This window comes from Mirounga leonina, unplaced genomic scaffold (assembly GCF_011800145.1).
Source record: "Mirounga leonina isolate KUSES-001 unplaced genomic scaffold, KU_Mleo_1.0 Mir_100540, whole genome shotgun sequence".
NCBI lineage: Eukaryota > Metazoa > Chordata > Mammalia > Carnivora > Phocidae > Mirounga > Mirounga leonina.
In genome coordinates this window covers 43,336-65,894 of record NW_023269972.1, presented here as the reverse complement: position 1 = coordinate 65,894, position 22,559 = coordinate 43,336, and the positions used below count along the sequence as shown (strand labels likewise).

Below are 22,559 nucleotides of genomic sequence, written 5' to 3'. Positions count from 1 at the left end.
CCCTGTCCCTCCAGGACATGCTCTGAGATTAGTAAACAAATCTCCTTCCCATATACCCCATGTACTTTTCAAACGGTTGTTTCTGTGCCATATCTCAGTTGTGCTGTTTGTTGGACTGCCTTTTTAAGGGCAGGGACACAGTTTCCTCTCACCCTCCAACTTCCCCAGAGCTGAGCCCACTGATGTTTAAAGTTCCAGATGTTAACATGTGCTGGTTGTTAGAATTCTTAAAGTTAAGCCTCTCTGGTTTTCAAAGCAAAATGTTATGGAGATTTGTCTTCACAGTTAGGGTCCCCCATGTCTGGGGGCATGGGGGTATGGTCCTCTTCCCTCTTCAAATCCAAGGTGTCCCTCACTCCTATGGACAGTCCTGTGGACCCATTTCTGGGTTATTTACTCTGATGTGGGTGTTATCTAGGTGTATCTGTGGGATGAGGTGAGGTTAGGATCCTCCTACTCCACCATTTTCCCAGAAGCCCTTCTTTTTGTCTTTGACTTTTGACAATTTAATTACTTTGTGACTCTGTGTAACCCTATTCGGGCCTCATGCTTCTGGATGTCCATTTCTCTCCCCAAGCTCAGGAAGTTTGCAGTCATTATCACTTTGAATATACTCTCTGTCCCTTTGTGTTTCTGTTTTCCTTCTTGAATTCCCATAATGCAAATACTGTTTCTTTTCATTGTGCCCTCTATGTCCCAAAGTCTTTCTTTACTCTTCTTCATGTTTTCTTTTCTCTTTTTTCACTCCCCTTACTGGGGAGCATTTTAAATGTCTATTTTTCCAGGTCACTTACTCTTTCTTCTGGATGCTTGAGTCTGATTTTTTTTTTTTTAAGATTTTATTTATTTATTTGAGAGAGAATGAGAGAGAGAAAGCACATGAGAGGGGGGAGGGTCAGAGGGAGAAGCAGACTCCCCGCCGAGCAAGGAGTCTGATGCGGGACTCGATCCCGGGACTCCAGGATCACGACCTGAGCCGAAGGCAGTCGCTTAACCAACTGAGCCACCCAGGCGCCCAAGTCTGATTTTGAAAGCCTACTGAATTCTTCAGTTGGGCTATTGTATTTTTCAATGCCAGGATTTCTGTTGGCTTTTTTTTTTTTTTTTTTAAGATTTTCTTTATTTGACAGAGAGAGAGAGAAAGAGAGAGAGAGAGAGATAGCCACAGAGAGAGCATGTGCAGGGGGTGCAGCAGAGGGAGACGGAGAAGCAGACTCCCCCTGCTGAGCAGGGAGCCTGACGCAGGACTCAATCCCAGGACCCTGGGATCATGACCTGAGCAGAAGGCAGAGGCTCAACGACTGAGCCACTTGGGTGCCCTCTATTGGCTTTTTTGATGGTTACTATTTCCTTTGCAAATTTCTCATTTTGTTCATGCATTGTTTTCCTAATTTCATTTAGTTGTCTGCATGTGTCTCTAACCTTCCTTATGAGGATTATTCTGAATTCTTTGACTTCACTGATCTCCATTTCTTTTTCTTTTTTTTTTTTTAAGATTTTATTTATTTATTTGACAGAGAGATAGAAGAGCACAAGCAGAGGGAATGGCAGAGGGAGAGGGAGAAGCAGGCTCTGCACTGAGCAGGGAGCCTGATGTGGAGCTCGATCACAGGACCCTGGGATCATGACCTGACCTGAAGGCAGACACTTAGCAACTGAGCCACCCAGGTGCCCTGATCTCCATTTCTTTAAGGTCAGTTATTGGAGCTATATTATTTTCCTTTGAAACTTTTTTTTTTAAAGATTTTATTTCTTTGAGAGAGGGAATGAGAGAGAGAGAGAGAGAGAGCACATGAGAGGGGGGAGGGTCAGAGGGAGAAGCGAACTCCTTGCTGAGCAGAGAGCCCGATGTGGGACTCGATCCCGGGACTCCAGGATCATGACCTGAGCTGAAGGCAGTCGCTTAACCAACTGAGCCACCCAGCCGCCCCTTTCCTTTGAAACTTATTGATACCATGTTTACCTGATTTCTTGTGATCTCTGGTATCTGTGCAGTTTAGTAATGTGGTTCCTCTTCCAGACTTTAGAGGTTTACTTTGCCAGAGATGGTTCGTCACATCAGCTCAGTTTGGGTTTCTGGACATGTCTGCTTGTAAAGTCTTCGGGCAGGTGGGGCCTACTCTTAAGAGCATATTTTTGGGATAGGCATGGGGACACGAATGTGGGGTGTGTCTCTATCTGACAACAGTTGGGTAGGACTAGTGGCTTGGTTCCCTACACAAATGAGGCTGCGGGCGCCTGGGTGGCTCAGTCGGTTGAGTGACTGCCTTCGGCTCAGGTCATGATCCTGGAGTCCCTGGATCGAGTCCCGCATCCGGCTCCCTGCTCGGCGGGGGGTCTGCTTCTCCCTCTGACCCTCCCCCCTCTCATGTGCGCTCTCTCTCTCTCTCTCATTCTCTCTCAAATAAATAAAATCTTTTAAAAAAACAAAACAAAAAACAAGTGAGGCTGTAGGATAGGTTCTGCATTGCCTGGATTCTGTGGCCAGGCTTCTATGGCCAGAACTGGATATATACTCAGTGGGACTATGAATTAGCTGCCATGACATAGCAGGGCAGCAGGAGGGGACCCATGTCCTGTACAGCTCATTGTTAGAGGGTCCAAATGAGGCCTGGAGTATGCAGTAAATTTCCTGGTCAGGGGAGGCCGCCAGTTTTGCTCTGTATTTGGGTGAGACCACAGGCTGTGCTGTTTTTGAGTGCTACTAATATATGGCTGTTGAGTGGGCTACACAGCTTCCCATGTGCTGTCGTTAGGTTTCCTTGTAGGACAGGCTGAATGAAATCTGTATTCACTGATGAATGGCACTACAAAATAGCTTCCCTCCCCACGCACAGTGGGGGAAGCAGTTCTAAAGCCTGTAGATCTCTTACCAGCTCAAGCCAACTAGCATCCCAATTCCCCTGGCTGAGGCAAGCCACTGACTTTGTTCTGCAAATTATTGGTACTACCTCTCAGCTTCTGAGTTCAAGTGCCACTAGGCCACACAGCTTCCAGGAGATGCCAGCCACCCTGCATGTCAGATGGGACTGGAAGGCACTCTCCACAACAGGTTGGGGTGGTGATTCAGCACCTTTACTGCACAAGGCCAACCAGGCTTTATGGCTGGCAAAACTCACTTAAGGATCCATGTCACACAGACCTGCCCCTGCCAAGCTCCCTGATTAGAACCCTCCCCCAACCTGGCTCCGCAGATGAGCAAAGCCACCAATTGGGAATATTACTTGGGCACTGCAGGTACGCACAGTCAGCCAAGATCCCTGCGAGCCCCTCCCTTCTCCATCACAGTCAGATTCCCATGGCTGGGCCCTGCGGACTCCCCTGCACTCTCCATGGTATGAGGTCAGGGTAGTGGCTCCCACAAAGTGACCCACAATGAGGGCGGCAGGGAGAGGGATGGGGCTGGTTGTCCACCCTGGGTTCTTTATTTCCACTGGAGGAACCATAGACTCAGGGAGACCTCTCCTTATGGTGCTGCACTGGCCTGGGGGAGGGACAATGAAATCAGCATGTAGCCTTTCCTCTGACCCCTCTAAGGCAGTCTGTCTTGGTCTCTGAGGTGCAGGGGGTTGGCCCAGCCTCACCAGCATATTCTAGGATTCTGTCAGCGGTGTCTTGTCCGTGAACAGCTGTTGGTGGTTCTTGTGAGAGGGGGGTGAAACTGAGAATGACCTATGTTGCCATCTTGGGATGTCACTCACTTCCCATCTGTTTGAGGAGCAGCCAAACTCTTTTGCACCACATTTGCGCCATTTTACATTCCCCTAAGCAATTAACAAGAGTTCCAATTTCTCCACATTCTCTCATTTTGCCTAGTGTCTACTACTGTTATTTGGCCTAGTAAATAGGAATTGGTGTCTCATGATACTGGTTTGCATGTCACTAAAGATTACTAATGTTGAGCTTCATTTCATATGGTTAACTAATGACTACATAGGGTCTTATATATGGGAAATATCTATACAAGTGCTTCTACCTAGTTTTTAATTGTCTTTTTGTTCTTTGTATCTTCTGAATAGTATACCCTGATCAGATACATGATTTAGATTTTTTTTTTCTATTTTACAGATTACCTTTGCACTTACTAGATAACGTTCTTTGACATAAAATTTTCAAAATTGGTTGTTCCAGTACAGGGCCAGACTCCCGGCATTTTTTATTCTTGACTTTTTCTTTTTTAACTTGTACCTGAACAGGTACTCAATTATTACCTTTCTCCCAGGTTATTCAGCTAGAAAATACTCACTCAACTTGCTTATATAGGATTAGATAAACTGCACCTTTTATTATCAACAACTAATTCAACAAAAAGACAGTCTATATACAAGTGTCTCTTGGTAAGGTCTGCTAGGACCAGAGAAATTCATAGTGATACCATAGACATCATCTACAATCACCTACTTTATGGGGGTGAGGGGGAGTGCTCACAGTGCTCTGGTGGAATAAAATTGTTTTACCAACATCGGAAGGCAATCTCCTCCACCCCTTGTTTATTTAATTGTGGAACAATTAATTAGCTGTTTTTAAGACCTGAGAAATCAGCTATTTAGAACAATTATCTCTGAGCTTGAATGTTACAAGTGAAGTCACATTCAGTATAAAGAATACACAGACACTGTTAAATTAATCATCACATATTTATTCAACCTTAACAGAGTAGGTAAAATAAGATTCACATTAGTGAAAAATCTCTACAAAAAGTCTTTGAAAAGCAAAATATGGCTGCTTCATCAATTTTGTATCTTCATGAAAGATGTGAGCTGTAAAAATAGAGCAGTTTTTACTTAGCACTGCATCCTTTTTTGGGTTATTTTCAGTTGCAGTTTGAAAGAGGTAGATATTTCTGTTAACACCTGAGAGATGAACTGTGATAAGCAGGTGTGATAGGACAGTTAATACATAATTTAAAAATACTGGTCTCACGACCACAAAATGCACTCCCTATACACATGAAGATGAAATGTCCTATTTTTGTAGAGCCATGTTTTTTTCTACACCTTGGAGTCCACTGACACTATTGATTTTACAACTCCAGAGGGTTCCACAAAGTGCTACAACAAACATAATTTAACTGATTGCAACATTTAAACTTTTCCTGGGCCAGCTACAAGGTTTTTAAACAGGGCTGACAAACAAAGGTCAGATAGTAAATATTTAAGACTTGATCAACTCAGTAGGTTGTAGTATGAAAGCAGCCCTAGCCAATATAGAGATGGTTTGACAACTCCTGTGTTCCAGAATATAGTATTACTGCACATACTACAAAGCCATTTGGAAGGGAATCCTTGTCATAAGGGCTCCTTTTTTTCTTGCTAACCGGAGAAAAAATTCCGAAAGGAAACCAAATGCTTCCCAAACAGAATCCAGATCTTGTCAATGTCTTATATTATTCCACACAATAATATCTAACATAAACCTACTAAACACAAAACAGTAGAGCACATGCTCTGAACCACATTGCTTTCGGCCCAAGATATACCTTCCACACAAAACAAGTGGCACAAAGAAGTGTGGGAGCCACATAACTACCTTAGTTAAGATGTTAATGAAGACCTTTACATGCAGCAGGGTTCTGCCGCAATATGATCATTTAGTATGACTTTTAAGGTAAATTATATTTGTGACACATAACTTTCATTTCCCCTCAAAGTAGTGGGTATTTGGAGCCTGATGCAGAGGCTTTTAAAAAGTTGTGGGATGTTTGGTTTTGCTCATCCTGGCGGACTAACAGTGTCAAATTTCATGTAAATTTCTTTTCTTTCACCCTCTAGCCATTAATTATCATGGTCAGTGGTGAAAGTTTACAAGTACCTCACACTCCAGACTGTCTTACCTACTAGGTGATTTTCACTTTTCAACCCACTTTAGGTCATAAATGTGACAGAAACACATAAATAAGACTAGCTTTTGAACACTGAAATAACAAAGTAAAGAACAAAATTACAAATTCCAGAAATTTTGCCATTGTAAATGCAGCGGACTAGATACTCACTTTTTTTTTTCTTTAAGCGTGTGTTCTAAGCTGAAACCAAAGCAGTAGAACTGTTTTTGGTGACTCAAGCATGAAACCTGTTTGTCCGATCACTTGCCTGCATTATGCTACTTTCTTTATAAATGACATCTTCGTATACAGGTGGTACCACAATCTTGGAGTCATCTCAATTTGCAAGTGATGCAAAGATTATTAAAAAAACATAATCTATATCAAATTTGCTTTGCGTATTTCATACCCCACACCTGACCTTTATTTTAACATGGCATTTAGATGAGCTACCAGATAAAACTAATCATCTTTATGTTTTCTTTCTTTCCCTCCCTCCCTTCCTCCCTTCCTTCCATTCTCTCTCTCTCTCTCTCTTTCTTTTGTATCAATGGACTATAGAGTTTAAATTAGTATTAGTTTCCACATTGGGAAACCATTTAATTATGATAATTACACAAGGGGCAAGATTAAGGCAAAAGAACACACAAAGTGAAAGGATAAGGCAGTGAACACATGTATTCCAGGGAAGGGGAAGGTAAGGCAGGTGTGCAATACAGCTGTGGAAAGTGTATACATTAAAACAATGCAAGACTGCTTAACAGCCTCCTGTACCACACAGTCCAATAGTTCTTGAAAAATACAGATATAAAGAAAAGGTTAAGAACATTCACCACAAAACCAACAGTAATCAACACAGAAAAATTATACACAAAATACCACTCAATACAGTGATCACACTTCATGTTAGTCAACTGAATCAGTGCCTGGAAGAGATCATGTAGAGAGGGTCTTTGGAGCTGCGTTTTGTTTCATTCATTCCGTCAACCTCAGCATCCGGGTAGACTCCTGGAGCTTTACTAGAGGAACTCATCAACTCATTCTGAGAAACAAGAGCAGTGCAGGACCGCATTACAGGTGCAGCTAAATCTACATCCACTGCATTGACAGAGACCTGCTGTTTCAGGACTTTCACCTGCTCACTGAGCTCATTTCTTTCCATTTGGAGAGCTCTACACAGCTTCTCTAACCGTTCCAGTTTTATTTGAAAGGCCCTGTACTCTTTATCGCGGACGGCTTTCTGAGGGGGGAAAAAAAGGGCAGAATTCATGTAACCATCCTACATGTTAATAGAAATATTACTGCATACAAAAAAAAAAGGAAATTAAGAAATCTGTGCTATACTGTAAACTACCTTTTGTCATCTGTTGGACCTCCCTCTATACTGATACTTAAAATATTTATAATTATTCTGTAGCAATGCAAAAAGTTAAATACTCTTCTTTCATATCTCTTTAAAGTAACCCAAATCCACTTTTTGACTGCAAGTATCTATGTCAACTTAATGAAGTATTAACAAAATTCAGGATTTTAATTTAAAATGCTTATTTCTTCAATTTTTCTTCCTTTCCACCATTTTCTAACCCTAATATTTTCTCTCATGAAATGTTATAAGCTACTCCTTATCCAGTTTATGAAACTGAGAAATTTAGCAAATGGAATATACTTCAGCTTCCTTTACAGCAAACCTTACAAAAAGTACTTTGCTGCCTTTGGAAGTAAGTCAAGATACAAAATCAACTGGGTTAAAAGTTTGTTCTCTGTCCATAGGAAATTTGAATAAAGTTGTGTTCCTGGAAAAGCTGGGATTCTCAACTTGTGGACTCCTGAACCAGCAACAGGAACATACGCTGGACACTTGTTAGATATGCAAAATTTTAGGCCACACCTCAGATCTAATGAATCAAAAGCTGTGTGTGTGGAGGGGGGGAGGGGAAAGGATGGGCACAGCATCCTGTTTAACAAGCCTTAGTCTATATAAGCTAGGTTTGCTGTAGAGAAAAGCAAAATCTAGTTACTTTGTAGGTGTCTATAACACAACCCTGAGGTAATAAGTTGGGGAAATAATTTTGATACCTAACCTAAGACAACCTAACTTACTACAGGCAAGAGACCACGTAAGGAAACTTCTAGAAGTTTTAGCCTGCCTTAGTACTGAAATAAATGAACAGTTATTCATGTAAAGCCTTCTCACCTCTTCAGCCATTTGCAGAAGTTCTTTATTATTAGTTTCCCATTTGGTACGCCATATTATCATCTCTTTTTCCAGTTTTTTAATTTTCTTTGTCATCTGTGAATCAACACAATTGTAAATTTAAATTCTAAGTTGCAGTCCCTGACCCACCACAAAAATATCTTATATTGTTCCTCTCCTCCCTCGTTAGTGCACTTGCTTCAACCAGCTGATAGCTGTGTATGTCTTGCTAAAAGTAGCTATGTTTGACTGTTGTTAGCAGAACTAATATAGCAGCAACCTCTACAGTGGCAGCAGCAGGAGCCAAAGTAGGTAGGAGTTTCATATTATCAGAACAACAAACTGATCTCAATTTCAGAGGAAGCAGCACATGGAAACTTCAGATACCACCACACTCTGAACTCTTTCAGTTAAGAGTGGAGTGCCATTTATTACAGCCAGAGGTAGCAAGAAATGGGACCACCTTCTCCCTAAACTGTATCAAAAAGTGTCCATGATCTTAAGTTTTCTGTAGAGACAGTACATTAAACTAATTCATCAGATTTTCAGAAAGAGAGATATTCTCAGTCCACAAAGAGATTAAGAATCTAAAACCCTATGGGTATCAGAAGTAAAGGCCACATAATTCAGGCAAGTGATCAGGAAAATGATACTGGAATTATTAAATCCTTAGCTTTAACCATCCTCACAACTCACAAGACTATTCTATTTCAAGATTGTTATTAAAGATAAAATGGGAGTAAAAATAAGAGTGATCTTAAACTAATGCTACAGGACCCCAATTCTCTGAAATTCAAAATTAGATTCAACTATGCCCATCAATCACCCATCTTTCCAATATTCCTTTAGTGTTGGTCTGCACATTAGCTCTGTTCCAAGTCGGGACGCTACATCAAGCACTATTAAGGGAAACTAGGATAAGGCAAGAGCCAATGCCCTGTGCCATAGGTAATTGCCCAGAAAAGTCCCACAAGGCAGAGTAGGACAACAGCTGCGGGAGGAGCTCCGGAAAGATCTAAGTTCAGTGTTGCCAACGGGGATCTCTACAGGCACTAGCAACTAGCACAGAGGAATATGTTGCACTCCAGTGAGTTCTCCAGAATGGTAGCAAACTGAGGAGTCCCTGTGCTAAGCTGCTCTGCATCAGTGACTCTCAGGTCCTCGAGAGCAGCTAATATTTTCTGTGTGTGGAGGAGTTTCCCTTCCATTGGAGCACCCACCTGAAACGACTGGCAGGCACAACCAATCTGCTGCCTGCTGAATTCTACGCACCACTGGGGATTAAAATACCTGAAAGTAGTAACTGGACTACTTAACATGGCTAAGCACCATTTGAAATACAGCAGTTACTTTTGTTATTCCCATTCTTAACAATGAAGGAACAGAAAAGTTAAACAACTTGTCCGAGGTCTACCATAAGTGATGAACAGGATTATTAATCCAAGAAATCTGACTAATGAGCATACGCTCTCAACCATCATGTAAGAGCTAGTAATAGTCATGCCTGATATGTATTGGATGGCTACAAAATGTCAGCCTTACTATTACTTATCCTCTACTGACAGTCATTTCTTTTTAAATCCCAATTTTAAAAGGGGAAATGCCAAGCTAAACTGTTTGCCCCATGGAAGTTACACAATGCAAATAACAGAACTCAGTTCCAAAGTCCATGCTCCAAACCAAGGTGGCTGTTTATTTATTTGGGGAAGAGGCAGGTAACTTAGCCCACATTCTGAACTGGAATGACCCCAAACATTTTTCTACACTGAATTTTAACAGTATTTTAAAATTTTGTAAGGACGTCTGTCCCTGTATACTGTATGTATAAAGATCAAATTTACAAGAGCAAGAATACATTCAGCTTACCTAGATCTTCAGAAATCATCTATTTCAACCAAAATATATCATAACTTCCCTTGACCTCGATTTAAAAACAATATAACTTACATAATGCTCTGTGAAAAGAACTGGGTGGGGATCATCTGAAGCATTTTTTTAAAACAAAATCTACTTCTAACAATAAGCTGTCTTTAATAAAAGAATTATTTTTAACGACGACAGAATTTTGAGAGCATCAAGATCATGAGCAACTTGGGGTAATTTCAAGACAAAATGTCTTGAGTATGCCAGGTGAAGATCAGGAAAGACAAAGTTAAAATCATATCAGTTCAATATAAACTCATCCAAATACTAATTACACTTAAAATGACCTCATATAAATTTAGTGGTAATATTCTACTTAAAATCATGTAAATACCTTTTCCATTTCCTGCCTGAAGGTTGTAAAGAGTTCATTGCTTTTTGCCATGGTAGTCTGGAATTCTTCAAACTTATCCATATAAAGAGAAAGCTACAGAAAAAAAGTATCAAATATTCTGAGTTCCAGATAAGCGATTTAGAATCCCAAAGACTTGCAAAAGAATGTACTATGGTGAAACCTTAGTTACTTGTTATAAGTGCTACAAAGAAGAAGAAATGCTCTGAAACTTCTGAAATCTTGTTGATTTAATCTAACTATAAATATCTGAAATGTTCAAACCTTTATTAGCTGTATTATGCCAATAATGAAAACTAAAAATTTCCTGTAACTATAAATTTCCTGTAACTATAAATGCTTTATGCAGTACCCCCCATCCATACATCTGAAGAACTTCTTGGGGGGAGGGCAGGGAGGGAGTCTTTCTTTTAGATCAGTAGCCTGCATAGTTCTTAGCTTGATACCAAGGTTACATCTTTCCTTAATGTAGTCAGGAAAATAAAACAGAAGGTGAAGAATGGCTTGGTTGGAGGACAAAGAATTCAGTGGGACTGTAGTTGAGAAAAAGGAAAGCTAAATTAAGTTAGAGATGCCAATTTTTTCTTTTAATGCCCACCCTCCTCAAGAAGTTTTTAAATTGTAGCTGGGAAGACAATGCCAACTGAGCAGCCCAAAGAGAATACAGCATGCAGATTCACTTCTTTCTTCCCCTGAGAAAAGGAGTTGCAGCGGAGGAGGAACATGCATAGTACTGGCCAGAACAGAAAGGTCACATAGCTGAGGGCTGAGCTAGGCCTCAGGATGGGCTGAATTGTTTTATGTAGGCCAGGGGGAACCCTTTGGAGGCCATCTCCAAATATGAATGTAATTAATTTTATACAAATATTACATACATATTATATATGTTACATGTTACATATTGTATGTAACTAATATATGATTATATTATGTTCAGGATGAGGAAAGAGGACCAGAGAAATACAGTGTTTTGCCCAAGAAAAGTTCAGAAAGGAATAAAAAACCATTAGAGGCCCAGAAATAATATAAGCAATATCTTTCCATTTTCATCAGTGCTGTATGAGAACTAATAAAGAAAACCACCTGAACACAATGGGGAAGGGATAGGATGTGATATGATGGAACCAGTCCACCCAGTTATCACGTGGAATGGGTCATATGGGAAACAGCATTTAAAAGCAAGTTCTCCTTAATAGCAATCACTGGTATTAAGGAGGGCACATACTGCATGGAGCACTGGGTGTTATCTGCAAACAATGAATCATGGAATACTACATCAAAAACTAATGATGTAATGTATGGTGACTAACATAACATAATAAAATTAAATTAAATTAAATAAAAAAAAGAAGCAAGTTCTGCTGCACATGGGAGGGAGAAACAGACTAAAAGGAGTGTTACCTGTAACAGGGTAGACGTGATGACTATAAGATAACCAACTCACTTCCACAGAAAGGGGAAGGCAAACACCAGGCTGAATCAAAACTCAGGAGCAAAGTGGAAAATGCTGTGAGCAGTCTGTAGAGGGATACACACCAACAGGGCTTCTGAGGGTGCTGGCCTGCAGTCAGAGCAATGGTGCCGCTCAGGGAGACTAAGGGAGCAGTTTGGGCACTTGAAGGAGGTAAGAAGTTATGGCAGTCTGCGCATGGTGTGCATATACTGAAGATGGAACAGGCAGACTGTCCCATCCGAGAGCTCAATGGTGGCTCACACTGGGTAGTTAGTGGCAACTACCATCACACCTGGACTTACATGCCTGCCTTATGGTCAACACACACCAATGTGAGTCTATCCTCAACAAATGCTGGAAACTGACACGTGATACTGAGTCTTGGAAAGGACAGCCACATTTAGGGACTGGGACAGGAAGAGGCGACAGCAAAGGATACAAAGTAATGATCAGATAACACAACCATAGTGACACAGATGTACAGACAACAGAAGTTGCAGTAAGAACAGCCCAACAGAATCAGAGCTGCCTGGGCGCTTGGTCACAGGCCCTTTGCTGACTGGTACTGGAGAAATTATCAATGATCCCACATTAAAGAACATCTTCCAAAGCTGTATATAGATGTTATACACCTTCTCCACATCAATCCTCTCTCCCTTTTATATGGATTTCTGAGTATACAGGACTAATAAGCAGGGGTTTAAAGTTTCTGGAAGCATGCTAAGCAGAGTTGTAACTTATGCTCCATAAGAAGAAAAGACTTGTCATATCTGATTCCTCTTCAATTTTCACAGTAAGTGGGGCTACTAGCTTTATCACTAATATCACATTAAAAACTGTTCCCAAAGCGATAAAGAGCTGTCACAGAAGGGTTGCTCATGAACATGTGTGCCAGTCTTAATATATGAGTGTATTTTAGAACTAATTAAGAGAGTCTTTATGTTAAACAGCATTTAATAAAGTTTTAAAAAGTACGTGATATTTTTCCAACAACATATAATTTGGTTAAGTAAAAGAATAAATTATATGGATAAATACCTAATTGTTACTGTCTATAAACACTAGGTAGATATTAGTAAACTTTCAGAGACGGAAGCACGATCTCTTTCCTGGATCTTTTCCTGAAGCGACGGTGCAGCATCTACTTCCTTTATGCCACACAAAGCAACTACATAAGAAGGTTGAACTCAAAAACAAAGAATCTGAATTCCTCCTTTAAAAATTACACAGACACACAATACACACACCTGCAAAGTGAATTTGGTGAGCATATACAGGTTTTTAAAACTACACATACAACAAGATATGTATTTTCTGCCTGTTTTATTTTCCTCATAGAACAAAACTCAAAAGGCCCTGGAGAAAAAATTTCTAGAAAGAGGACACTGGAAAGAGGCTCACCAGCCATCCGGACTTGCTTGGGACTAGGGGGTTCTTTGAGACACAGGACTCACACTGCTAGTTTGAGAAAAGTCCTAATCAACTTACAATGACTTAGTTACCATAAATGAAGAGGAACATTCCAAGAGGTCAAGAGATCTATTTTTCAGTTTTAGCTGTTATTGGCTGGGAACAACAACTCACACATTCTACTATCCTCTGTTGTCAAGTTACCTGCTGTTTTAATTGTACTTCTTGCTGTTTCATTTCTTCATATGTGTACCTCGATTCTGTTGCTTCTTTTAATAACTAGAAAACAGAAACATTCTGGCAAAATACTAATAGCAATTACACATGTGGCTAAAATGTCAAATAACCAGATACTTAGGTTTAGTGTTCCCTCTTATTATTTTCACAAGAGTCGCAGGTCAAGCATCCTATTATATCAGTTGCCAAGTATTTCTATCTTTGATCTGCACCACTTGCTAATACTTTGGAATGGGGGAAACATCTTTAAACTGATTAAGGAGAAAAAGTACCCTGGAGGCATAATAAGGTTTATAAAACTCAGGGTTAAAATAGTCATGTTTAGGTGAACGAAACCAGGCATCTACACTTAGAAGCAGAAAACAGGGCTGGAAACCTCAGCATTACCTAGGTGGTTTAGAAAGCCCTTCTACTCCGAGACGCAAGATGAGGCAGGTAGAAAGGGAATACATAGAGCAAAGCAGTGAAAACAGGTATTAGTTTCTGATTACATTTTTAAAAGTGGGGAAGAGGAGGGTCTAGTTTTATACCCAGGTTTTTAAGAAAATTATATAGTAAAAAGTTATAGAGTAAGCAGTTGTGAAATTCAGTCTTTGAATTTCAGAAGTAAAATGTCACATATATTACAAATAAGTCTTAAAGGTTTGTAAACCAACCAGAAAGTATAATACATGTAATGTATGTATGTACATGTTTATGTATACATACGTGTATACACACACACACTCTTTATAGTCCAGGTTGGAAATGGCAACAGTTCCTTCAGTTGTACACCAGTTATCACTGTTGCACTGCACTAAAGGTGTCCATGCTTTGAAAAATCCCATCTTTCTAAACTCAGACTTAGTATGTGTTGTTCACATCCTGAGGAAGATTCAGGAACTAAGCATTCCATATCATGATTACCTCAGCATCTAGGGTACTTGAATGAAATGTGAAATGCTAGATGAAATAGTACATAATTTATCGAAGCTAACTTAAGCATATACAGTTTGATTTGTGTATGTTACATATGAGATTTCACTATGTTCACAATTACTGACACACAAAATAATCTAAGTACATCCTCAGGGGAAAAATGCTGCATGATTAAGGAAATAGAGAATTCTGTTAAATTTTACCAGAAAATTATACCAGAGTTGTCAAACAACCAGCTTGCCTATTTCAAGTTACTCATTTAAGAGAAAATGTAACAGGCTGTAGGAGACAGTAAACTTGCTGTGAAATGTAATTGTCTGTAGCTCTTAAGGCCTAATTTGCCGATACCTGCCACAACTGTTGCACCTGGTGACTGTTACCTAAAAATCAAGATAACATTCGACACGTGAACAAAATCGCCATCTGCAGACCTTTCGACTAACTTGGTCTAATACTTCTAAGTCTACTTTTGTAAGAAAATTTCACCAGAAATAAAAAGAGGGATGTATTCTAAAATTTCTCAATCTTGATAGTAAAAAGACAAATTACATGCCCAGGTCTATGTAAAATATTGAATGAATTTAAGAATTTTAAATATCTTGTTTACAATTCTGCAATAATGTTTTTAGGAAACAAAACTTACAAACTCTCTCTCCCTTTGGTGTTTTTCATCTGCTTCCTTTATGAGCTCTGCTGTTTGCTGAAGCCTGGCATCCACAAGCTGTTGCTGCAGTTCCTTATGTTTGAATACTTTATCAATATGCTACAGAAAATATAAAATGTCTTCCGTCACTTAATGAAAAAGGCTAAACATTGGTGAGGAGATACAACACAAGGTAACAATAATTTCCTGCCCTGATCTTTCTGCTCATACCACCATAACTAATAACATTGCGTCTTTCTATCCTTGTGTTTGCAGAAGCATCTATTTATGTCACCTTGCAAACCACTCTTGCAGCTGCAGAAATGATTCCCTCTGACTACTAGCCTCAGGCCATTCTTGTTGATGGGGTCTAACCCAATCAATGGCTTTGTACTTCCTGTTTCTACTTTACCTGAGAATTAGGCTCAAACTATCAAAACAAACAAACAAACAACAACCACCAAAAAACCCCAGACGGGTAAGGATATCAAACTACGGAACCCATTTATCACACACACATCTCCAGGATACTTTTTCTCATTAAATTTTCCCAAATTTCTTACAGTAGATACTAGCATGGTACGTGGTAGGAATGGCCTGGGGTTGCATCATGGCTCAGTGTATGGCCTTGGGCAAATTCTGCTCCTTGATGAATCTCAGCTCCTGTATCTCTGAAGGACAACCATACATGTGCCTTCCCGGAGTTATTGTAAAAATCAATACAATGCTTACACTATTTAATGTGCTTGGTGCCTAACCATATTAGACACTTAGTAAGAGAAGAGGTCATCACTATTTCCAAACTAGGCTGTTAAGTAGTATTTCTGTATAATAAAGTCATCAAAACATCCTTTACAGATGGAGAAACATTAAAACTTTTTGTTCAATATTCCATGTGATAGGAAGAAATGCTAGTTAATAATGAATCATCTAATTAAGTTTTAAGGAGTGCACTAGATTTGTCTAAAAATTTGTAAATTTGTCTAAAAATTTGTAAATTTTATCAGATTTTATTTTGACCCCATTTGCAAAAAAGGGCAGATGAGAGAAAATTCTAAAACAAACAAGACTTACACGTAGTATGATTTGAACATACACTGTCAAAATGTGCCACTGTAATAACGAAGTAGGCTCTCATTTGTAACAACAGAATGAAAGAAAACTTCAAGAAAATGGGGACTTTATAAATCTAGTGAAAAGACAATCCACTCTGCAGGCCTGAAAAACAGTTTCTTCAATAAATACACTGCACAGAGAAAACACAGAGATAGAAACCTGTATTTGAAAGAAGACTTAAGACACAACAACCAATGAAACGTATAAATCTTGTTTGGATCTGATTCAAACAATCTTAAAAAGGGGGCTGGGGAACAGAGAAATGTGGGTAGTGACAAGGATTAAGTAATTATTATTAAATATTTTGGTGTGAAAATGGTGTTGTGTTTCTGCTTCAAGAGAGTCTTGTCATTTCAAGATATGTTCAAATAGTGCTGAGTAAAGTAATATGACATCTTGGATATGCTTAAACACAGATTTGCTGTTAAAAGATGAATGAATGAGAATGGTTAGGAAAATGCTCAAAATCCTAAATATGTTTTCAAAGGCTGCAAGGGAGTCCGTAAGTTAAAACAATCTAAAATTTGAAGTACAATTGGATAAATGCCATAGAAAATGTTGTTGGATTGTTCTGGGGCTGTTTTGGGGAGTAAAATACACCATTTTAAAATTTACCATTTTAGCCATTTTTATTGGTCAGAATGTTTTTGAATTAGCAATTTTAATCTGTTTTGTAAGGAGTTCAACACACATAATGCTACATTTTACTACCCTTAAAGCATAACAACGGCAGAGGAATGTACCCTTTGAAAAACCCAAAGGCTCTCACCCTGTATACTTGAACTCGGAAAGTAACAAAACTTAATGAGCCAATTAGTATCACCAATTTCCTCTTAACCTAGATACCACAGAACTTCCAGACTAGTTTGTAAAATAACTGCACCTGTGCAGCTATAGATCATTCCTGTAAACTTACTGTGTGTGACAACCAAGAAGACTGGGTGTTCTGTTAAAAGAAGGTTTTTTTTTTTTCTCCCCAAAAGTATGGTAGCTAGAATGCAGTGGTACTATACCTTGTGTCATCATAGATATATGATGGATTACCATGGAAGTCTGAGTTATTGGATATTGGGGGCCCAAATATTTATTTACTGGTAGGTTGGATATGAGAAAAACAATCTGTATGCTAAAACCACAATCTTCTACTATCGCATGGAAAACAAGTACCACTCAACATGTCTTGCAGAAAGTACCTATATCCAAATCCAAAGACCCCTGGATCATCAGTGATGATCCCCAATTAGTCCTTCAGTTCACAGTGTGCCTACCACTTTCCTAATTAATGCCCTACTACTACCCTGTGCACACAAGTTTTAAAATATTGTCCTGTGACAGTAGTTTTTAGTAATGAATGGTGAAAAGTTTTTCATAATAACAAGATGCTGTCTAAATAAACAAAACGTCTTTACCTCCTCTCTTAGTGCATACTGTTCAACAAGTTTCTTCAGCTTCTCTCCCAGTTCAGTGTTTTCCTGGCGGAGCTTGGCATTGTCTAAGTCATGTTGTTCCAGCTGTGCCTGGATTTCATTTAAAGTAAACTGGAAACGTGCAGTTGCTTCTTTACGATGTTCTTCCTCTTCTTGTGCCTGCTGCGTATTTTCTTCCTTATTATCCAAAATAATATGTTACTGGTATAGTATAAAACTCATACATAACCTGCTCATGTTACTGCTATTTCAGTTCATGTAATCCTGCCCCAAGTATTGCTTCTCACCTCCTTCTCCTTATCTATGACCAGAAAACTTTCATTTAAAAGCAAACATATTTCCTAAGTAGATAATCAGAGAGAAACAACTGTCCTGCTTACAAAATAAGTATTTACTGACTATGCAGACCTTACTGCCCAAAGCACAAGTAAGGAGCTTCTCCACACATATTCTTCCTCATTATTCTCCCCAGTATTCTCCTCACTGGTTTGGCAAGGCATCATTCTATATCAGTCGGAAGAGAGATGTAGCATCTAGCCGCCTATTTTCTGAGTCACACTTTCCATTCCCTGAGAGTCAAGGGACAAATGGAATCTTTATTTTAAAAGCTTATTCTCCCAGTACTCATCACAACACGTGCCCTCCTTAATACCCAGCAATGGGTGTTATACACAACTAATGAATCATTGAACACTACATCAAAAACTAATGATGTACTGTACGGTGGCTAACTGAACATAATAGAAAAACAAAAAACAAAATAAAACAAAACTTATTCTCCATCCTTCCTAGGATACAAGCACAAAAGACTTTTACCTAAACAATGATCAGTCTAGTCAAAATGTTAATTTGAAATAAGGAGGAAAAAACCCCACTTTCGTTAAATCCAAATTTAAGGCTTCTACACGGGGGGCAAGCCTCACACTAGATAAGGATTCATTTCATGAGTTGTCCTATATTCCAGGAAGTTTGCTGTGACAGAGGTAATTAGAAATCCTACTTAATCAAAATCCTACTCCATTTGTACCTGCTTAGCTACTGTTAGCTAAAGGCAGACACGTTCCCATTATAGAAGGCAGAGTCCTTCTAGAGTCTCTGTTCTTGTTCCTTCTTCCCTGGTTTACACAAATTTTGATACCTGTTCCCTCTTTCTTTATGTATAAATATACATATACTTTATGTATAAAATCATATGCATGTATAATACACACACATATAACCCTTTTTATATACAAATAATCAAATTCTTTATATATATAATCCTATATATAGAATTATTTATATATAGGACTACATATACTTATATATATTTTTTACATACACACAGGTACATAAAATCAGCCTAGGTATAAGTGCTATTCTGCAGTATTTAGCAACTGAATAGCTGAAGATTGGCAGAGATTGGCAGGCACCCTTGCCAATCAGCATCCATAGTGCGGCTCGACGCTGCAACCTGTTTTTCTTTCTTAAACTCATTTTGATTCAAGTCTATATCAACCACTCTCTTCATTTCAGCTAACCATTTCATTTCTTATCTAAGAAGAGTGTGGTAATCAACTACGTTAATGATCAGCAGAATATCTGGCCACCCTGAGCTCCCTAATAAGCAGGAAGGCTATGGACATAAACATCAATACTATCTTGGTTCCCTGTGATCAAGTATAAGATATACATACCACAGAGCTCTTCCTTGAAGCTGAAACCACAAGTTGGATAGAGAGAGCGAGTCATAGATTTACAGTGGACTCACATACAGCATTAACCCAGGCAAAAGTGAATAAACAAGTAAGCAAGGTAGTATGTCCTTGAGGACCCCACAAAGTCCTCTGCTCAGGAACCTAACTTACCAGAGCCAAGTGTACCTAGGAGTATGAACAGGCAGCCATTATTACAACCAAGTTCCAGTACAGCAAGTGAAGCAAGGATTTACTTCGAACACATACATTGTGATTATAAAATCACCCTAACGATCTGAAAAACAAAAAAGTCAACAAACTAACCTTTAATGTCCTATTGTGATGCTGAAGTTCCCTGCAAAGAGACTCTAGTTTGCTCCTTGCCAAGACAGCCTTGCTGTGTTCACTCTGCAAGTGAACTTTCTCTTTCACGACCTGGGCTTGTTTCTTCTGCAGAATCTTCATTTGCTTCTGAACATTCCTGCTCTCCTCCAGCTAAAATTAACAAGCACTCCATATGTTTACAAAGTAAAGTAAGAACCTCTGAGTTACAGTTGGCAGAACTGGGGAAGTACCATCATGGAATCTTTCTACTACTCTCATTCAGTTGAGACATAAAAAAAAGTATGCAAATAATTTAGTGTATGAAGAAAATCAAAACTCAGTGTCTATTTTTTTAATTAAAAACAAAAAGAGATCTTTTAGGAAAACTTCTTATGAATGCACACCATCTGGTTTTGCTTTTCTACAAGAACATACAAAAACTACTTCATTGAAAAAATCAGCAGCTCTTTGTGAGTGAGAAGAAGGCAATTGTAGACAGAGCAAATTATATGAGTCTTGCTGACACTTCAATAAAGCTTTCATGAAGAAAAAAAATGTTGACAAATGTTGATTTATCAAACACTCCTTGAGGTGGGGCACCTGGGTGACTCAGTTAAGCATCCGACTCGGTTTCAGCTCAGGTCTAATCTCATGGGTCATGGGATCCAGCCGTGTGTTGCTCAGTGCTCAGCAGGGAGTCTGCTTGAGATTCTCTCTCTCTCTCTCTCTCTCCCCCTCTGCCCCTCCGCCCACATGCTTAGGCAACTAGCCCGCACTCTCTCTCAAACAAACAAATTTTAAAAAAACAAACAAAACAATCACTCTTGGAGGCAACATGTTTACAGCTACTAAAAATACTTTCACTGAAATTCCTGCCAGGAAAGAATAATTTTGCTTTTGAATCCTACTATGTCTATGAGTACAGCACATTTACACTGGTAATTCATTAAGAGCCAGAATACAATGAACAAAACAGCAGTAAGTACAGCGGAAACAGTTACTTTAAATGTAAATAGACTAAATTCTCTAATCAAAAGACACAGAGTGGCTGAACGGATTTAAAAAAACAAGACATAACTAGCTATTTGCTGCCTACAAGAGCCTCACTTCAACAATAGGAATGCACAGGACTGAAAATGAGGGGGTGGAAAAAATAGTACATGAAAATGGAAACCAAAAAACCTGGGGTAACTACACTTATTTCAGACAAAACAGATTTCAAAGCAAACTCCACTGAGACAAGAAGATCATCCAAACAGAAAATCAATCTATGGATTCAAAAAGGTTAGACCAAAAGGATATTAACAAACCTGCACCAGAGATCCCACCCAAAAGCAGAATACACATTCTTCTCAAGTGCACATGCAACATTCTCCAGGACAGGTCTTATGATAGGCCCCAAAGCCCACTTTGAGGACACTGAAATCATAACAAGTGTCATTTTCAAACAATATGGTACGAAACAAGAAATCAGTATCAAAGGGAAAAAAGAGGAAAATTCACAAATGTGTGGAGATTAAACATCACATACTGAAAAATCAATGGATCAATGAAGAAACCAAAAGAAATTAAAAAAGATCTTCTGACAAATTAAAGTGGATAAACAACATACCAAAATGTGACACAGCAAAAACACTTCTAACAGCAAAATTCTTAGTAATAAATACCTCACACCAGTCAGAATGGCTAAAATTAACAAGTCAGGAAACGACAGATGTTGGCGGGGATGTGGAGAAAGGGGAACCCTCCTACACTGTTGGTGGGAATGCAAGCTGGTGCAGCCACTCTGGAAAACTGTATGGAGGTTCCTCAAAAAGTTGAAAATAGAGCTACCATATGATCCAGCAATTGCACTACTGGGTAGTTACCCCAAAGATACAAAAGTAGGGATCCGAAGGGGTATGTGCACCCCGATGTTTATAGCAGCGACGTCCACAATAGCCAAACTGTGGAAAGAGCCAAGATGTCCATCGACAGATGAATGGATAAAGAAGATGTGGTATATATATACAATGGAATATTACGCAGCCATCAAAAGGAATGAGATCTTGCCATTTGCAACGACATGGATGGAACTGGAGGGTATTATGTTGAGCGAAATAAGTCAAACAGAGAAAGACATGTATCATATGATCTCACTGATACGAGGAATTCTTAATCTCAGTAAACAAACTGAGGGTTGCTGGAGTGGGGGGTGGGGTGGGAGGGATGGGGTGACTGGGTGATAGACACTGGGGAGGGTATGTGCTCTGGTAAGCGCTGTGAATTGTGCAAGACTGTTGAATCTCAGATCTGTACCTCTGAAACAAATAATGCAATACATGTTAAAAATAAAAAGAAGAAGAAGAAGGTAGCAGGAGGGGAAGAATGAAGCGGGGGAAATCGGAAGGGTAGACGAACCATGAGAGACGATGGACTCTGAAAAACAAACTGAGGGTTCTAGAGGGGTTGGGGGTGGGAGGATGGGTTAGCCTGGTGGTGGGTATTGAGGAGGGCACGTTCTGCATGGAGCACTGGGTGTTATGCACAAACAATGAATCATGGAACACTTCATCTAAAATTAATGATGTAATGTATGGGGATTAACGTAAGAATAAAAAAAAAAAATACACAGAGCCCAAATGAACCATCTAACTTTATACTTCAAGGACCAACAAAAAAAATAAAAATAAAAATAAAAAAATAAAAATAAATAAACAAAACCCCAAATTAGTAGAAGTAAGGAAATAGCACAGATCATGTGTAATAAAAGCAATAGAGACTAAAAAGGCAACAGAAAACATCAGTGACTAAGCTGATTTAAAAAAAAAAAAATAATAAAATTGACAAATCTTTAAGCCACAGTTACCAAGAAAACAACAGGACTCAAAATGAGAAATGAAGGAGGAGACATAAAAACAAATACCACAGAAATACAAAGGATGATAAGAGATCATCACACACAATTATAGATCAACAAATTGGATGACATAGAAGAAACTGATAAATTCTTAGATACAAATAACCTATGAGCAGAATCATGAAGATATAGAAAATATGAACACACAAATTACAAGTACGGAGAT

At 39.0% G+C, this 22,559-nt stretch overlaps 1 protein-coding gene across 6 annotated transcripts in view; it reads right to left on the bottom strand.

Moving 5' to 3' along the window:
• Nucleotides 1–6,338: 6,338 nt before the first annotated feature.
• The window catches only part of LOC118015109 (gamma-taxilin-like), a 42,120-nt gene continuing 25,899 nt past the window's right edge, over nucleotides 6,339–22,559 (bottom strand). For 2 of the 6 annotated variants that reach the window (XM_035012815.1, XM_035015807.1), the window contains 7 exons: nucleotides 19,495–19,665; nucleotides 17,477–17,671; nucleotides 14,952–15,071; nucleotides 13,358–13,432; nucleotides 10,273–10,365; nucleotides 8,016–8,111; nucleotides 6,709–7,061 (listed from right to left, as the gene is read on the bottom strand). In XM_035012815.1, coding sequence (XP_034868706.1) covers nucleotides 6,741–7,061; nucleotides 8,016–8,111; nucleotides 10,273–10,365; nucleotides 13,358–13,432; nucleotides 14,952–15,071; nucleotides 17,477–17,671; nucleotides 19,495–19,665 — 1,071 coding nt within the window. In that variant the 3' untranslated portion in view covers nucleotides 6,709–6,740. Of the gene's footprint in view, nucleotides 7,062–8,015; nucleotides 8,112–10,272; nucleotides 10,366–13,357; nucleotides 13,433–14,951; nucleotides 15,072–17,476; nucleotides 17,672–19,494; nucleotides 19,666–22,559 lie in introns of all 6 variants that reach the window. The other 4 variants (XM_035012140.1, XM_035014383.1, XM_035013688.1 and 1 more) reach the window with 4 other exon arrangements.